Source organism: Equus asinus, chromosome 4, assembly GCF_041296235.1.
Source record: "Equus asinus isolate D_3611 breed Donkey chromosome 4, EquAss-T2T_v2, whole genome shotgun sequence".
NCBI classification, from domain to species: Eukaryota; Metazoa; Chordata; class Mammalia; order Perissodactyla; family Equidae; genus Equus; species Equus asinus.
Window position 1 is genome coordinate 28,442,807 of NC_091793.1, and position 16,107 is coordinate 28,458,913.

At 33.0% G+C, this 16,107-nt stretch overlaps 1 protein-coding gene across 11 annotated transcripts in view; it reads right to left on the reverse strand.

Moving 5' to 3' along the window:
* Positions 1-1,018: 1,018 nt before the first annotated feature.
* MGAT4C (MGAT4 family member C) overlaps positions 1,019-16,107 on the reverse strand; it is a 677,866-nt gene continuing 662,777 nt past the window's right edge. For all 11 annotated transcript variants that reach the window (XM_070507020.1, XM_070507021.1, XM_070507022.1 and 8 more), the window contains 3 exons: positions 14,747-14,899; positions 9,537-9,684; positions 1,019-6,534 (listed from right to left, as the gene is read on the reverse strand). In XM_070507020.1, the coding sequence (XP_070363121.1) occupies positions 5,393-6,534; positions 9,537-9,684; positions 14,747-14,893 (1,437 nt within the window). In that variant the 5' untranslated portion in view covers positions 14,894-14,899 and the 3' untranslated portion in view covers positions 1,019-5,392. The remainder of the gene's footprint in view (positions 6,535-9,536; positions 9,685-14,746; positions 14,900-16,107) is intronic.

Genomic DNA, 16,107 nt, shown 5'->3' on the forward strand with positions numbered 1-16,107 from the left:
AAGGGACTAGAATTTTGGGAAAGTGTAACCTTGTTATCCTCATATCTTTATAATTTTAAAAAGAGAATGCCTTACAACTCATATTTTAACCTTCAAATGTTGAGGAATTCATATAAAACAGAGAAATTCTAAAATGCAAGCCCTCTTTTGAGAGAAATGGGATCCTCTAATAAACAAATAAGTCTTTAAAGAATTTAAAGAACCTAAAAAGTTGCACAAAAAATCTCTAATGAGCTATGATTTTCAGAGGATGTCATGTATAAAATATCAGTGAGTAACAACATGTAACTAAAAGTCAGTTCAGAAAAGACACAACCATGAAGACAGTGGATTGAGAAAGCTAAAGCCAAAAATAAGTGGGAGGTGGAAGTTAGAAATAATGCTGAGGATACATTGTTTTGTCTCCCCCCAACCCCGCTCTCTCTCTCTATGTGTATATATATATATATATACATATACACACACATATATAAATACACATATATAAAAATATATATACACACAGAGATATATAGACACACACACACATATACAGAAAGAGATCTATTTATCTGTACATAGACTTGCTCACATATATGTGTAAAGATGCAATTATTTTGGATAAAAAAGATGTTGCCTCTGTTTGGGGTAGATTTAAAAATATGTTGAAAGCAAACAAAAACAGAGCAAGAACTAATCAAATTATATTTTGTTATGGCATTTTTTTCTCCTAACGTGAATAACCCCAAATTGAACAGAGAAGAAATTCAAAGCAGTCGAAATCTAAACATTGAAACTCAAGGTAGACAAGGAGATAAGTTGGCTATTTTCAAGTTTGAACATTACAGTCCAGGTAATTTATAAGTCAGTGCACTGATAATTTTGCCAGTAATAGAAATGATACCAGAGAATAGGAAATTGACATTTAAAAAAATTATAAATATATACTTTGAAAACTGCAGCTCTGAGAGCTTAATATAGATTTTGAGCAAAATTTTAGAAATTGTAAAAGTGTTTCTTTTTCTTTATTTTTCAAAGTAAAATGGATTTAGATTTCTTAAAAAAGAAATGATCATTAATATTTGCAATGGGAACATTAGGAGCAAATGTTCCAAATTTTTTGTAAGGTTTCTAGAGTAATAGAACGACAGGAATATATCTTGACTTTAGGAAAGGATTTACATAACCCTAGATGACATTCTTTTGGAAAAAAATATAAAAAGTCATCTTGGATGACATTTCCAATGGGTAGTGAAGTTTGTGATTGTTACTGATCAGGATGAACGCCTCTGGCAGTGTTTTCAATGGTCATATTCTTTTATACATATATAACACGGCCAAAAACAAAGGAAACAAATTTCTTGATTAATGGATTTGTTATCTCATTTCCAGCCCTAACAGCTTACAAGGTAAAATTATTCCAGTTTCACAGATGAGGGAACTGAGTTTCAAAGAGGTTAAATAACTTTCCTCATATCTGGAGGCTAGTAATCGTAGAATCGAGTGTCAAACCCAGGTCTGTGTGACCTTCCCACTATATTTCCTATGAAGACAAAAGGCATACGTATTAAACTTGTGGTAACATAAAGCTAGGAAGCAACGTTAAAACACTGAATGACAGAATCAAGAACTGGAAAAGCGTGGCACCACGGCTCAGAAGAAACAAGATGAAATTCTCTTGAAATTAATATTGTCTTAAAAGAAACCTTCAAAAAATCAATTGAACATGTACAGAATGACAAATCATGTTTTATCAGTAGATTGCATAATAAATACAGTTTGAGTGTGAGCTCCCTTAGTCAGTAGTACGGTGATAATAATAATAAATGTAATCTTAGACTGTATTAATGGATATATTGATGAGGCAAAACAAGAGAATTACATTGCTCTCTTCAATCATTAGAGGACATTGAGAGTAGTGTTTTCAATGTTAACCCTGGGTGCAATTTTCTAAAGGACCTGTTGACAAACTGGCAAATATTGAGTGAAGTGTGTCGTATGGACATCTAGAAGAGCAAGTGTTTTCCCTAAAATACCTTATAATTGATAAATGTTTCATTTACACACCAAGATTGTACAGCACAATTTTTCTATGACATTTGTATAAAAATTCCCAAAGAATACCAGCTCAGTAAGAAATGGAATGTTCGTCTCATAAATGTAGCTATACGAGAGAAAAAGCTCTAAGTGACACATTGGTTTCCAAATTATATTTTATACCTGGAAAATATCTACTTTATAAATTGCACAAGGTTATAGTTTTTCAATAACAATGCAAAATTGCTTGCATTAACACTTTTTATGTTTTTTTATATGCACACTTTTTATTGCTGCTAAAATGTGCATTTTCCAAAAATGTATATTTTCTAAATTTTTATTATGCTCTTACAAGATGCTTTTTTCTGGATGTCCATGAATGCTAAAAAGGCTCCCTTAAGGAGAATAATTTTAAGTGTAAGTAAGCTTTTTAGTCAGTTTTAAAGTATACAAATCGAGACATTATTTAAGGTACATACCATATTTTGTGCTTGAAACCTGTCAGTATCTTATTTTCATATCAATTAAATAACTCAATTATTAATGTCCCCTTCCATATTTGTAACAAAGAAAATAATATATTAAAAAAATTTACTGCAAAGAGAGAGATCATGCAATGCTTAATAACTGAATATAATTAAACCTAATAACTGTCTTTTTGCTCTATGCCTCTTAGACAAGATTAGTAGAGTCTTATTCTGAATTTATTTTTCTTTGGTGAGGAAGATTGGCTGTTCCTCTTTTTGCTTGAGGAAGATTGCTGCTTAGCTAATATCTGTGCCAATCTTCCTCTATTTTGGTATGTGAGATGCCACCACAGCATGGCTTAAAGAGTGGTGTGACGGTCCACGCCCGGGATCTGAACTGGTGAACCCCAGGCCACTGAAGCAGAGCACATGATCTTACACCACTAAGCTGACCCAGAATTTTTAAATATTGGAAATACAACATTGAACTATGTAAAGAATGTCTGGTCAGATTTTCTTTTTGAAAGAGAAAGGGGGTCCCCTTGACCCCTAACAGAGAAGCTTTCTTTGTCAAAGTCTTTTCCTTAAGTTGACCCACAGTCAACCTATAAAGAAAACATAAAGACATTTTTAGGTGATTGGCCAGTTTATTCAAGCCTGGTTTCAGTAGTGAAAGGATCAAATTAAAGATGAAATATGACCTTTTTGGATCATATTTTGCATTTATCATTCTCTAGCAAACATGCAATCTCATTGTCACCCTCAGCAATCTTTCTTGAAGTATTTTTCAGAAGGTGATGTCAGTCGCTGCTCTGTGAAATTGCCCCCAGAAGAAGATGTAAAATTTTACAAACATTTCATGGAGTCTGCCCAGGTCTTGATATTATATGTCTTTGTTGTGTACCTTTTACCATTGAAACCACAGGGAAAAAATTGTAATTTCTGAGTTATATGTAGAATACTATACAACTAGCTAGTTAATAAAAAGGGTGAGAAAGGCAAGAAAACAGAGTATCTTTGAGTGTCTGGCTAGTAGCCTCCAAATTAAGGTAAAGTTATAAGTTAGTGGCAGTGTTCATCTTTTCTTATCACTTTAAGATTTATAGGTGCCATGAGATATTTATATTTATAGGTTCATGTTTTCCCTATCTAACACTATAGCAACTGTGTGCAAAGAAAATACACAGTATCAACAAAAGAAAAATATTTCCCAATTTTTTATCTGAGTTTCTAATTTAATTGATGTGCATAGAGTGAATAAAATACTTCCCAATCTTATTTTGGACTGTAGCGCACTGGTGAGTCCTAAGGATTTTGTTTCAGGATGGAAGGAAGAACAAGAAAAATTCCTCCATCTTTCTCTGTATCACAGGTCTAGTCTTCACACACCCACCCACACATACACACACATATATATACACACACACAAATATTCATCTACATAAACACGTATTTGAGTCTTTCCATAAACACACCTGAAGTACTCTTCACTTCTCTTCATAACAAATCCCTTCGTCTTTACTGTTTGTCAAAAAATAGAAAGGATGAGACAAGCTCAGGACATTCTGAAAAACCAATGTCTTTAGGGTGCACTATGGTGCCCTGAATTGCTTTAACAGATACATGGTGTAGACACAATTGTCCAGTCCCTTACAGTGATATTTGTCAAGTTTGCTTATCATTTGGATGCATATGCCACAACAGCATCATTTAGGACACTTTAGAATTGTTCCAAAGAATGATAATATGACTTATGGAAGAATTGTATCAGCTATTTTCAGACAGCGTAACTTGTTATCTGAGACTCAGGTAGCAGGGAACAGAAGGCATAAATTACGTAAGGAGCAATCTCTAGATGAGGGAAAGAGCATTGTCTGGGTATCGGAACATCTGATCTCTCATTCTGGCTTTGCTATGAACTAGCTCTGAGCGTAGAAAAGTCAACTGATTTTTATGCTTCTTACTCCTCTCCTTTATAAGATGTCCATTTAAACTCCAAAAAAGTATATGATAAATCACAATGATTTCAATCACATAAATTTTAATACAAAATGTATAAAACCAATTTCAAAATTTTCTGCATATACTGAAAATGTTTGTAAGAATGAACTAACTATAGGCCTTCTCAAATTTCTTCTATTAAATGCAGGTACCCAATGTAACCTGAAAATATCGAGCATAACTATTCTCATTTGCAAAAGGGAAACTAGAAAAAGACTGCTTCCCACAGAAAATTTATTAACAATAGGTGCTCAATTAAATGTTTTTATACAATGAACAATGTCCCCTTTCATATAAATAATCAAGGGAGAGATTTTTTGTCTTCTTTGCCTTTCCATCACCCAACCTAAACACAAAATTCTGTTGTAAAGACATCACTTCCATGAGGAAGCATCCATTACAGATGTATAGAAGTCTATGGAAACCTAAGTTTACAAGAAAAACACAGATTATCATTCTAACCAACTGCATATTCACGCAGATGCTTAATAAAAGCTACCTGATGATATAATGAAATCAATTCTTGAGGAAGTGTATATAGTTGGCAACTATTTTTCAAGACTTACCATCCAACAAACTAAATGTTTTCACTTTCAATCCTTCATGTTACCTTTTTAACATTCAGCAGAAATTTTAAAACTAACATGATAACATTAAAAAGTATAAATGAAAGTAGTATTAACTATGGACTGATACTCAACTTCAGAAGTTAAAATAAATACAAGTGTGTAGTAGAGTAAAATTATATTGACAATGTGTAAATCAAAACTGCCGAGACCATTGACTTTTCTTTTAAAATATCCCATCCATTGCTTTCCCTCCCAAGGACAAAGGCAGCAAAAGAGGAAGGGAGCAAACAAGGAAACAGGAAGACCTGCTTCAGGAATTGGACACATTGGTTTAATCAGCTAGGAAGTCCAAATGCTAATACTCCTAATAATCAGCCATTCCTTTTGTGTTTTGGTAACGTAAATCCTTATGCAGTGTATATCAAATGGAATTTTTTGATTCATATCTGACATTTCAAAGTTTCCATTTTTGAATTCCCCTAGTCTTACATAAGTAACACATTGTCTAATTCTTTTGAAACGTACGACATTTTCCCCAACATCTAGGGCTCCATGATGTAAAATGTCATTTTGCCGATCTTCTGTTCCAGTAGTCACTTTAATTTTTTTAATTACAATTGGATTTTCAAATACAATCACAAAGATGTCTCCTGTTGAAGGTGGTTTCCCCCAAAAGTACTCATCAACACTGCTATATGCCTTGCTTGCTTCATAACTTTCAAAAACATTCATGTTGGTATATAGGCTTGCAGGAGGGTTATCAGGGATGTCAAATGACTCCTCTTCAAAATCATCATCCTTCAGCTTATTCTCAGCCCCTTTATATGATGAATAATAACCCATGTGCTGAAAGAGAGATGGTTTAAAACGGATCACATTTTTCTGAGCCAACAGATCCCGGAAATGAGTCAGCAGCCAATCACAAGGCATTTCTTGATAAAACATTAATAAAAAATGTGCCAAACGTGGGAGGTCATGAGAATGGTAAAGTTTTCCAATGTAGCCAAGCTTAGAGAATTCAAGAGTTACCCAGTAAGTTCCTTCTAGAGATGTAATGACTTTCTTGATGGCAGTTAAGAAGTTTTTTGAACATCGAACATCGTCTTCAAGCATTACATAATAGTCTGAAGTATTGGCACAAAAATTAAGCAGAAACGCATAGTCTACATTTTGCTTGGAACGAAATCTGACTCTATCTTCTGGATCATTGTAATTTCTTTTAAGGCCATCCAGGATTGGGTAATACTCCTCTGGAGCATGTATAACTATTAATCTTCCTGCAATAATATGGTGGGCAAATTTCTGTGTAATATCCTGAACCATGACCTCACGCCAGGATGAATTAAACTCTGCCAGATGAACCACCACTGAAATCTCCTTCAGCTCTTCATAGCTGGATTGCTCAAAAATTGACTTGATTGTCTCAAGTAAATAGTTTCCTTTTTTTCGTTTTACTGACGAAAGTCCAATTGTAAGAAACCCTGAGCAAAAGAATTCAGAAGAAAGACAAGTTAAATGTGAGATAGGTTTTGAATAACAGAAAAAGGAAAAAAAAAAAGGATATTTTCCCCTTAGGCCTGCTACTAAATGAAGTAAACCTAGTGAGGATTATGTATAGAACATTTTGTGATTAAAGTGTTATGCTAAATATATAAAGGCTGCACTACTTTATATATAATTGACATTTTCTATGAAAAAAATTGCATTTTAAGCACAATGATATATGAACTCTATTACAGTAAACATTTGCTTATGAAATTAAAAATATAGTTTAAAGCGTTCTGCAGCTTAATGTTCTCATATATGCCCATTATAGAAAATAGAGAGATATTTAGAGAACATCCATGCTATTTTTTTAAAAACCTGCAAAAGGAGAAGGGAATTCGCAGTTAAAGATGACAAATTCTTTTCAGATGATGAAAAAGAAAATTAAGGGTAACATTCTTTTAATCATCTTTAAATTTTTCTTAGAAAACATGTCATATATTTTCATTTTTCTTTGATCACTGTCATCTTGTACCAGAAGAATTCATAGCTGGACTTCACAGTTTTATTTTGAAATTCATCTAAATGTTAATTAGAATGCAAACGGTATCATAAGCTATTTTTGAAAAACTGCATTATTTTTCAAGTATATGGTACACTGTTCCAAGACATAAATATTACTGTTTTATTTATTTTGAAACACATTTTATAGTAATTTTGTCTGGACAAATTTTTATTCAGATACTTAAAATCTAAAATTAGAATTGGATATTTTTAGGAAATAAAATAAAACCCTGTGAAATGGCAGTTTGCTTCTGAGAAGTGTTAGATGTCATTCTATTGAAATGTTTCCACTTTTTAAGGCTCTTATTCTCACTATGACTCACCATTGAATAAAATCTCAGAACCACCATTTGGAAAATAGGGAAATGTTCGTATCCCCCAAGATTACTGTTTTAATACAACACCTACATGATATGATTTGTGTGGTACTGAATAAACCCCTTCCAAGAAAAATCTTTTTTACTAGTATGTCAGAGAGGTAGAGATTTACACATTTTGTTTAAATGCTTGGGCTTACAATGTTGACTTCTACTCAAAAACTAATACGTTACCTGGTACCATTAAACTCCAGCCACCAGCCTTCATTAATGCTCAATAATGGCCAACACTTCCAGATTACTTTCTACACAAAAGGCAGGAGTCTATGCACTTTACCTGTAATATGCATCTTGAACATTCATAACAGTCTTTGGCATAGCTTTGTGCTTGTCATCATCCCTGCTTTATAGACGAGGAAAGTAAGTCACAGTGAGATCATGAGGTAATTTGTGCAAAGTGTGACACTTCATAACTGGTGGAGTGCCAAGATGGAAGCTGCCCTGCTCTCACCCTGTTTTATATTGTTTGCATTGTTTTATATTGCCTCTTCAGGGTAAAGCAATTGGCATTTGTGCAAATATGCATTAGTAAGCTTAGCATGGAAAGGGGGCATTAGTAATGTTTGAATAAAGGCAGTGTAACAGATGAAGATTAAGAAATAGTGGCAGTTTTATGCAATTAGAAGGAAGTTTAAGAATATAGACATTTGAAATGGTAGAATGAAAGAAAAAAAAAAGATTTAATGAAAGCTGAATTAACTAAGTTAAAATTTCCTCAACCTAGTGCTCACAAACTCACTTGCATAAACACTCCCAACAGGGAACTCAATTTTGTGGTGTCCACACAATTTATTAAGAAATTTATGGAGTTGTTTGGAGGATGAAAGGGGTAGAGGGGCACATATGTATGGTGATGGTTAAAACTGGACTATTGGTGGTGAACATGACGCAGTCTATACAGAAATTGAAATATAATAATATATAACTGAAATTTATATGTTAATCAATATGACCCCAGCAAAATAAAAAAAGGGAAAAAAATATAATGTTGAAGAAAAAGAGAAAAAAAGGAAATTCATGATATCACTGCACTTGGTTGATTTTAAAATTCATATTTTTCACATAGAAATACTTTAAAATCAGGTTGCATATTACAATTGATGGCATCTTACAATTAAAACTGATAATGCTTATACTTTCTTAGTGCTACATTAATTCGATCGTGACACTTTCTATACTCCATGGTGTCTTGAAATCCATGAAATGTAGTCTGTTACTTCTTGGATCTAAACCGCCTGTGATGGGTTGAATAGTTTCCTCCAAAAAGCCATGTCTATCTGGAACCTCAGAATGGGATCTTATTTGGAAATAGAATATTTCCAGATGTAATTAGTTAAGAATCTTGAGATTAAATCATATTGGATTTAGAGAGGATCCTAAATTCAATAACTGGAGTCCTTCTAAAGAAGAGGAGAGGACACAGGGAGACACTGGGAAGAAGGACACATTAAGATGGAGGAAGAGACTGGAGTTATGATGCCACCATACAAGGAAGGCTAAGAGCTACCAGAAGCTGGAAGAGGCAGGGAAGAATTCTCCCCTAGAACTTTTGGAGGGAGTGTGGGGCTACCCAGCACCTTGATTTCGGACTTCTGGCTCCAGAAATGTGAGAGAATAAATTTCTGCTGTTTCAAACCAGATAGTTTGTTATAGCACCTTAAGGAACTAATACAATGACTTTCACTATTTCAAAACTGGTGGCAAGTCATAAAAACCAAATTATTAGAGTTAGAAAATGTATCAAGATGGGAACAGTTATTTTTAAAAGCTAACTTTTAAAATTTAAAACAAATTGATTTTTCTTTGTCTCTCTATACAGTTCTACAGAAAACTGTTAAAAAGATCATACTACAAATAGGCATTTTAATTTTTTTTATTAATGGAATTGGATCAATGAGTAACTGCAATTTACGAAGAGACATTGAAATATTTCCCAAAGAATATATTACACTGGTAAAGCCTAGAAACTTTTATTGCTATAAAAATGAAGCAAATTATCATTATTTTAAAACAATATATTTTACACGTTCTTGATTTACAAGTGTAAAGATACATACGTTTTCTTTGTAAAGGCGTGGCAGCTAAGTAGCGATAGGTGACATTGATGGCTCCTGAGAAATTTGATAAATCTTTGAAAGTATGCACATAGCGTTCTGAGTTCAGTTGATGGGTGGATGTTTCCCTTCCAAATTGTTTGTCTCCTTCCTGAATGCCAAGGAGGAGGCAGAGAAAATAAATAAATAACAGCTGGTCACAGCTTAAATAAAGTTTCTCCTTATGCAGTAAATATATGGGGCTGATATGTAATATGGGTGTTATATAAATCTCAGTCACTGGGACCACATGCTGTCAATCATTATCTCTCCCCTGAATGCCTACCTGGAGTCTCTACCCTCTTCCACTCTATAGTAGACTTACATTTGCTTTTCTATCGCATACATTAGTAATGGCATCCTCTGGATAAAAAGTCTCTACATGAAGACTCCCACTGCCTTCATGTTAAAATTCAAATGCTTTACAATAATTCAAGGATCTTAAAATTTGACACTAATCTGTTTTAAAGTTCCATGTAAAGCTAATTGCCACTAAATTCCCCATTTTTGAGTCATATTAAGTATTTACTCTTCTTCCAGCACTGTCAAATAAAAGACCACACGTTATTTCCATGAGTGGGAAACTTTAGGAATGATTAGAAAGTATGCAGCAGTGGACATAAGAGTTGTATTTTGGATAATTCATTAATCAAGATGCTTTATTCAGTCTCTTACATGACCGCTAGAATCGAAGTCTGTTGGGAATGGACAGCCATGGTCCTTGTGACGTGGCAGTTTTTTCCAAGGTCTTTGAGGTAGCTCCGTTAAGATACATTTGTACCAAGTAAAGGAAATGTCTTCAGACCTTGCACAAGTCTTTCCCTTGAGACGTGTGCTTGTGTGTATGTGTGTGTGGTATTCTGTTGGAAATGAAGTCTGGTCCTTTTTATATGTAGGATCCTTTAAACTATTTGGTAACAGACTTACATCATTCAATCTTCAGGTAGGTTTATATCCAAGAAAACATATTCATATTCAGCTTAAAACATATTCTATTAACCATTAGTTGCTTCCTTTTTTCTCCCATCTCTGATATAAGTCCAATTGTAGATTTTGATTATTTAATCACCATTTGATGAAGTTCTATTGGCTATACATTATCAGCAAAATGATGACTTACTTGGCTTTTGTATATGGTTTACTACCATTAATAGGATATGTTTGGGGAAATCTAATTAAAAAGAAATGTTTCTTTTTTGGCAAAGTGTCTACTGTACTCTGTGGTGTTACATGGGTCTATTTCTGCTATTCAGCATAGAATGGCAGGTCAGGCATGTGCAAGCCATTAAGACTATAGAGAAAGTGAAGATATTAAATAAGTTTGGTCATCATATTATTTGGCTGTGGTCAGTAAAACTTTAATTAAACTCCTGCTCTAAAAAATTAGAATTCAAATACAAGTTTTACCTCAATTGAAACAGTCACTACTTCACCTCAAATTCATATGTCAATGGAAGGGGTGACTAACTCAAACTTTTAAATCTATGGCCAAACTGGAATTGTCTTAGAATAAAAACTGAGAATAGTGGCTATGACCGGGAAGAGCTTTCAATCTTGTCCTTGCTAAATCAAGATTCATTCTGAATATCTTTTCTGTATGTTCAATTATGTTTATGAACCTATATTTGGCCTTTAACACTGTATTTCTATATTTTATACTGCCTTGATAATTTGGACAAAGAAAATACACTTTAGTCTTTTATAAGATTTATAATGGATTGGCCATCTGTAAGTTATAGACTTTCAAAATATATGAAATTAAATCTTGGGTGCTAGATTTCTTATAAATATGCTAATTGAATATCCATTGAATTTTGATTATTTAAAATTTTTCACACAGAAATATTTTCATCTTTGTCTTTCTGAAAACTTATAAAACATCATTAAAGTTTTAAAATAAACAAATGTAGGATTACCAAAAGTAACCAGGGATTCAGTTTAGCCTCAACTATTTTAATAGGAATATAACAGTGTCCATAATCAATAGCGTCTAAAAGAAATACCCATAAAAATCACAGTAGTCACAACTCTGAATTCATTTTACCATTCTGTTCTTATGTGATGTCACAATCTAACAGAAGTGAAGGATATTGAATATTTCTTTAAGAATTCTTTCTTGAACATGTAAAAATCCAGACCTTTTCTGTGATAAGATAGTGTACATTCATCCTGATTGAAGGATATAATAGAATATAAAATGAAACGGAACTTATATGAAAGCACTTTATTAAATTCTCAAGAACAAGTTTCTTTACACATTTCAGCATAAATAAATAATGTGGCTTTCACCTGACTCAACCTTGTTGGCTGCTTTCCAGAGGCATCTACCTGAACAGCCAGGCTCTCCCTGGATACCTTCTTTCTGTAGCTACTATGCTGTAGTGTATTTCTCAGTAACAAGACAAAGCTTTATGACAATCATTTTCTGGATGGGAATGCAATTCAACAGACTAGCTACAGACTAAATATATACTCTAGTGGCTACTTTGAAGATGCTCACAGCTGAGAGGCTAAGTTGATTGGGCATGCAGCGTCTCTTCTACTTAGCTTTCCTTGTAATACTATTTGTCTCTTACACTGAGCTCAGCTTCCTTTCTCACTGAAAGGCACATATGCCCCTAACATGTAAGCAACAGACTGAACTGTTATATGCGCAGGATTTCAGGCCACCAGTGGATTTTCTCGCCAAAAAGAGCAGAATAGAATGTGCTAAGTAATTCCAGAGACCTTACAACTTCTAATTGTTTACCTGATTTCTCTGAATTATGACTACTACTTCCCCCTGAAATAAGCAAGACAGAAAAAGAAAGACGCACTAACGTGCATGCTTAGAAAATTTCAGGCAGTGTGGCATTCTGGAGTCCCAAAAGAAAATCAAGTCAGATAACTTTATGAAAAATGAAATAAACACAGATAAAAGGGTCAAAAAGTGGGAAGTACTTAAAAGAAATTGCATTATATCCCAGTAGGGGGCCAGTTTTCCATAGATATTAAACATTTTTAGAACAACAAGCTTAATGTAATTTTACATTAACGATCTGAAGAAAGTTTCAAATCTTTATACGTATTAAGCTTTGGGATAAAATTTAGCTCAATACGCAATTTAGGTAGAAAACATCATTTAGTATATAGTGAAAAATTAAGCTGGTAAAAATACTGTCATTGAATTTTCAATAAGTGAGGGTGCTTGTATTTAACAATCATTTTAACCCACTTTTTCCGACTTAATAAAATTATTTAAAAATAATTTCAATGTTTAAAGCTAAGATGCAACCTCTTCTCTGCACCTAGGCTAACTTGCAAATTTGAGTAGTTATATGGCTAATGTATCCAGAAAAAATTTCACTGAGAAAGTACTCTTTAGTTAGAGCTACTTCATTAAATCATAACTTTTATTAGGTGGCTAGGATCAATGTTTAGATAGGAACGTGTAAAAATTTACAAAACAAAGCAATGGCATTTCAGCTTCTTATGGATATATACTCTACTACTCCTTACACTTTTTATAGTGAATTTGGAGAGGTTCTATTCCAAAAAAATATAAGGAGGTTTGTTGCGTACAATGATCTTTTGTCCGTTTAAAGTGAAACATTGAAACTGCACTTAAAAGTGTTTCATAAATGCAGCAAGTCATTGAATTCACAAGCATCCTGCCAATAACATGTTTTTGATTTACAAGCTTTGATTTACTTCTACCAGTAGACACAGATGTAAGAAATAAATTTTTATTACAAAATTAAATCATTACTCAAGAGCTTCTCTAGTGAATTTATGATCTTTAATTCTATCAAGAAAAAGATAGCTGGATCACATGGGCCTTGCTCTATTATCCTTAAATCCAATAAACCTAATAATCAGGTTAAAAAAAATCCAAAGTGCATATCACTAGTAAGTTTCTCCAGTTTGCGACTAAATCCAGTTTACCTAAATCATGCCTAGTCAAATTTCATTAGTTTGTTGTAATTTCAACCATTGTGAATTGACTATGGATGGGAGAATGAAGTGTCCACCATATTAAGACCTATACTTGAAGGTAAATGGCCCAGGTAGAGTCAAGATCTAGGAATCTGGCAGGATTCCACCATCAAAAAACAACGCTAAAGGAAGCAAGATGCTTTACAGAAGACCTCCTACAAGGATCTGTACCAACTAAGATGATATGGTAGGTTCATAGGCTACAGAATAGAATCTGACAAATAGTAGATAGTTAACAAACCATGGGAAATGCTCTCTGTGGTTATTGTCAGATTCTTTCTTGCTAAGACATTAATTGAAACTTTCAGCATGCTTGCCTGATGGAAAGTATTCAGTCCTCTTTGTAACCAAAGGTTTTGATTTTCTGAAATATGTGAACAGGAGTAATACAAAGATTAGGATTTTTCTGGATATCTTAAGCTCAATTCAGATAGAAAAAGTGAATAAGCAATAATGTCCATATTATTCCCATCAGACATAAAATGATGTGATAATTATAACAACAATAAATAATAGAAACAAATTGAGTTCTCAGAATTAGCCAGAATATGCCATTTTATTTATTTCCACAATTCACTTAAAAATTCATTTGTATATTGTCTACTAATTTTATCTTTTTTAAACTACTGGTTTTCACATTAATATCTTTAGTTCTTGAGGTTCTATATTACTTTTCAGTGAATATAGATATATAACATGGTGGCCATTTAGGACAATAAAAATCGAAACAAGATGTCACACTTTGTAATAAAATATTCCTTCTTAATAAAATAAATAGCACAATTAGGATAACTAATTAGACAATGGGATTTTAAAAATTTTGATGATAATACAGGAAAGTAGAGAAAGTAAGGAGTAATATGTTAAGCATATTTTGTTTATTCTATATATTTCAAATTCAGGCTCAAAAATTGTAATGGTTCTATATAATATTAATTGGGCATAATGATGAGAGCTAACTTATTTGTAATTAAATGTATTAAGTATTAAAGAAAATATTGCAAAATAAATCAAAACAATTGTAATGTTAGTAAGATGTAATTAACACAAAAGGTAGCTAGATAGAAAATCAATGTTAGAATTTTGCTCAAGCTAAGGCTATCGCAACAGCCTGGGATTGAAGTGAGGTTACAAGTGGACTAAGTCTAGTTTGACTTAGGTCTTATCTGAACAAAAAATAATCATTCTCCAAAACTCACCAGCACGTAGCTATCTTCAATGTACAAGTTCATAAATAGAAGGAAAATGACAAGAACTCCCAAGAAAGACACTGTAGAACGTTTTCGCAGGCATCTCATTTTATCCAGTGTCTCAAAAATATATTTCATTTGATGAAATTTAAACATTCTTTCCTGTGGAAAAGAGGCACAGAATTACTAACAATTAATTTTGGATGCAAATATTTCCTCATCATATATATGAAAAGCTTCACCCTTCGAATGTTTTAACGAAAATTGTTTCCAACTTCATACATAAGGTTGGCACAGATTATTAATAGATTAACAACAGGTCAGTGCAGTGATTTGTATTGATGTGCAGTAAATCAAAATGAAAAGCAAGTCTCAAGGTTATTTCCGAACAAATACACATCAGTAACAATAACATAATAAAAAATAATCCTTTGATGAGAAACATAATAAAAATAAAAGAGAAAAACAAACATTGAGATAACATCTACCTACCCATATTATAATGTAACAAAAATGAGAGAAACTGAAAGTATGGGTCTAATACTGATCCCACACTAGGTGCTTTGAAAAGAGCTCCAGGGAGGGAATTTGGGTGAAAGAAAGAGAAGTCACATAGGAAGTCAAAGTTTTGGAGATAAGTCCAGACATATTCAAGAATTTCTGAGTTATAATTGCTTTGCTTATTTTTCTAATTATTCTTGTTAATCAGAGTAAATCCTGGAGTAGCATATTCACATTGCCTTATTTGATCTACTGACTGTAAGTGTGGCTGTTTATAATAACTCATGGACAGCAAAAAGGCAAGATTAGTGAAGAACTACTTTTTTCCCATTTCATTCTTCTATATTTGTGATATCCTCCAGGCACAGATTCATTTAGATTACTGATTGTTCCTTAAAAAAATAAAAACATAGCTGAAATGACCAAAAGACTAGTTAAATCATATTTGTCTAAAATCAAGTATAGTCTGGAAATTGTGCCACCTTGAGTTCTGTACTGGGTCTCTCCAGATTCAGCTTTAGAATAAGTATTTTTGTGCTTAAATTGCTTCAGGAAGTGAAAAAGGCTTGGAACCCAAACTCTTAGAACAATGTCTAGGACATGGCTGGCAAAAAATGTCTCTTCAATGAATTAATGCAATAAAGAATTTATGAATCCTTATAAATTATAGGAAAGAATATTAGGAACAGGGAGAAAGTCTTAACAAAGGCAGAGAATGGAAGAATTCTGAAAAGATATATTCTAAGAATTGTTGTCTACTGGCATAAAAACAAACATGTAGATCAACGAAATAGAATAGAGAGCCCAGAAATAAATTCATGCATATATGGTTGATTAATCTATGACAAGGGAAGCAGCAATATATAACG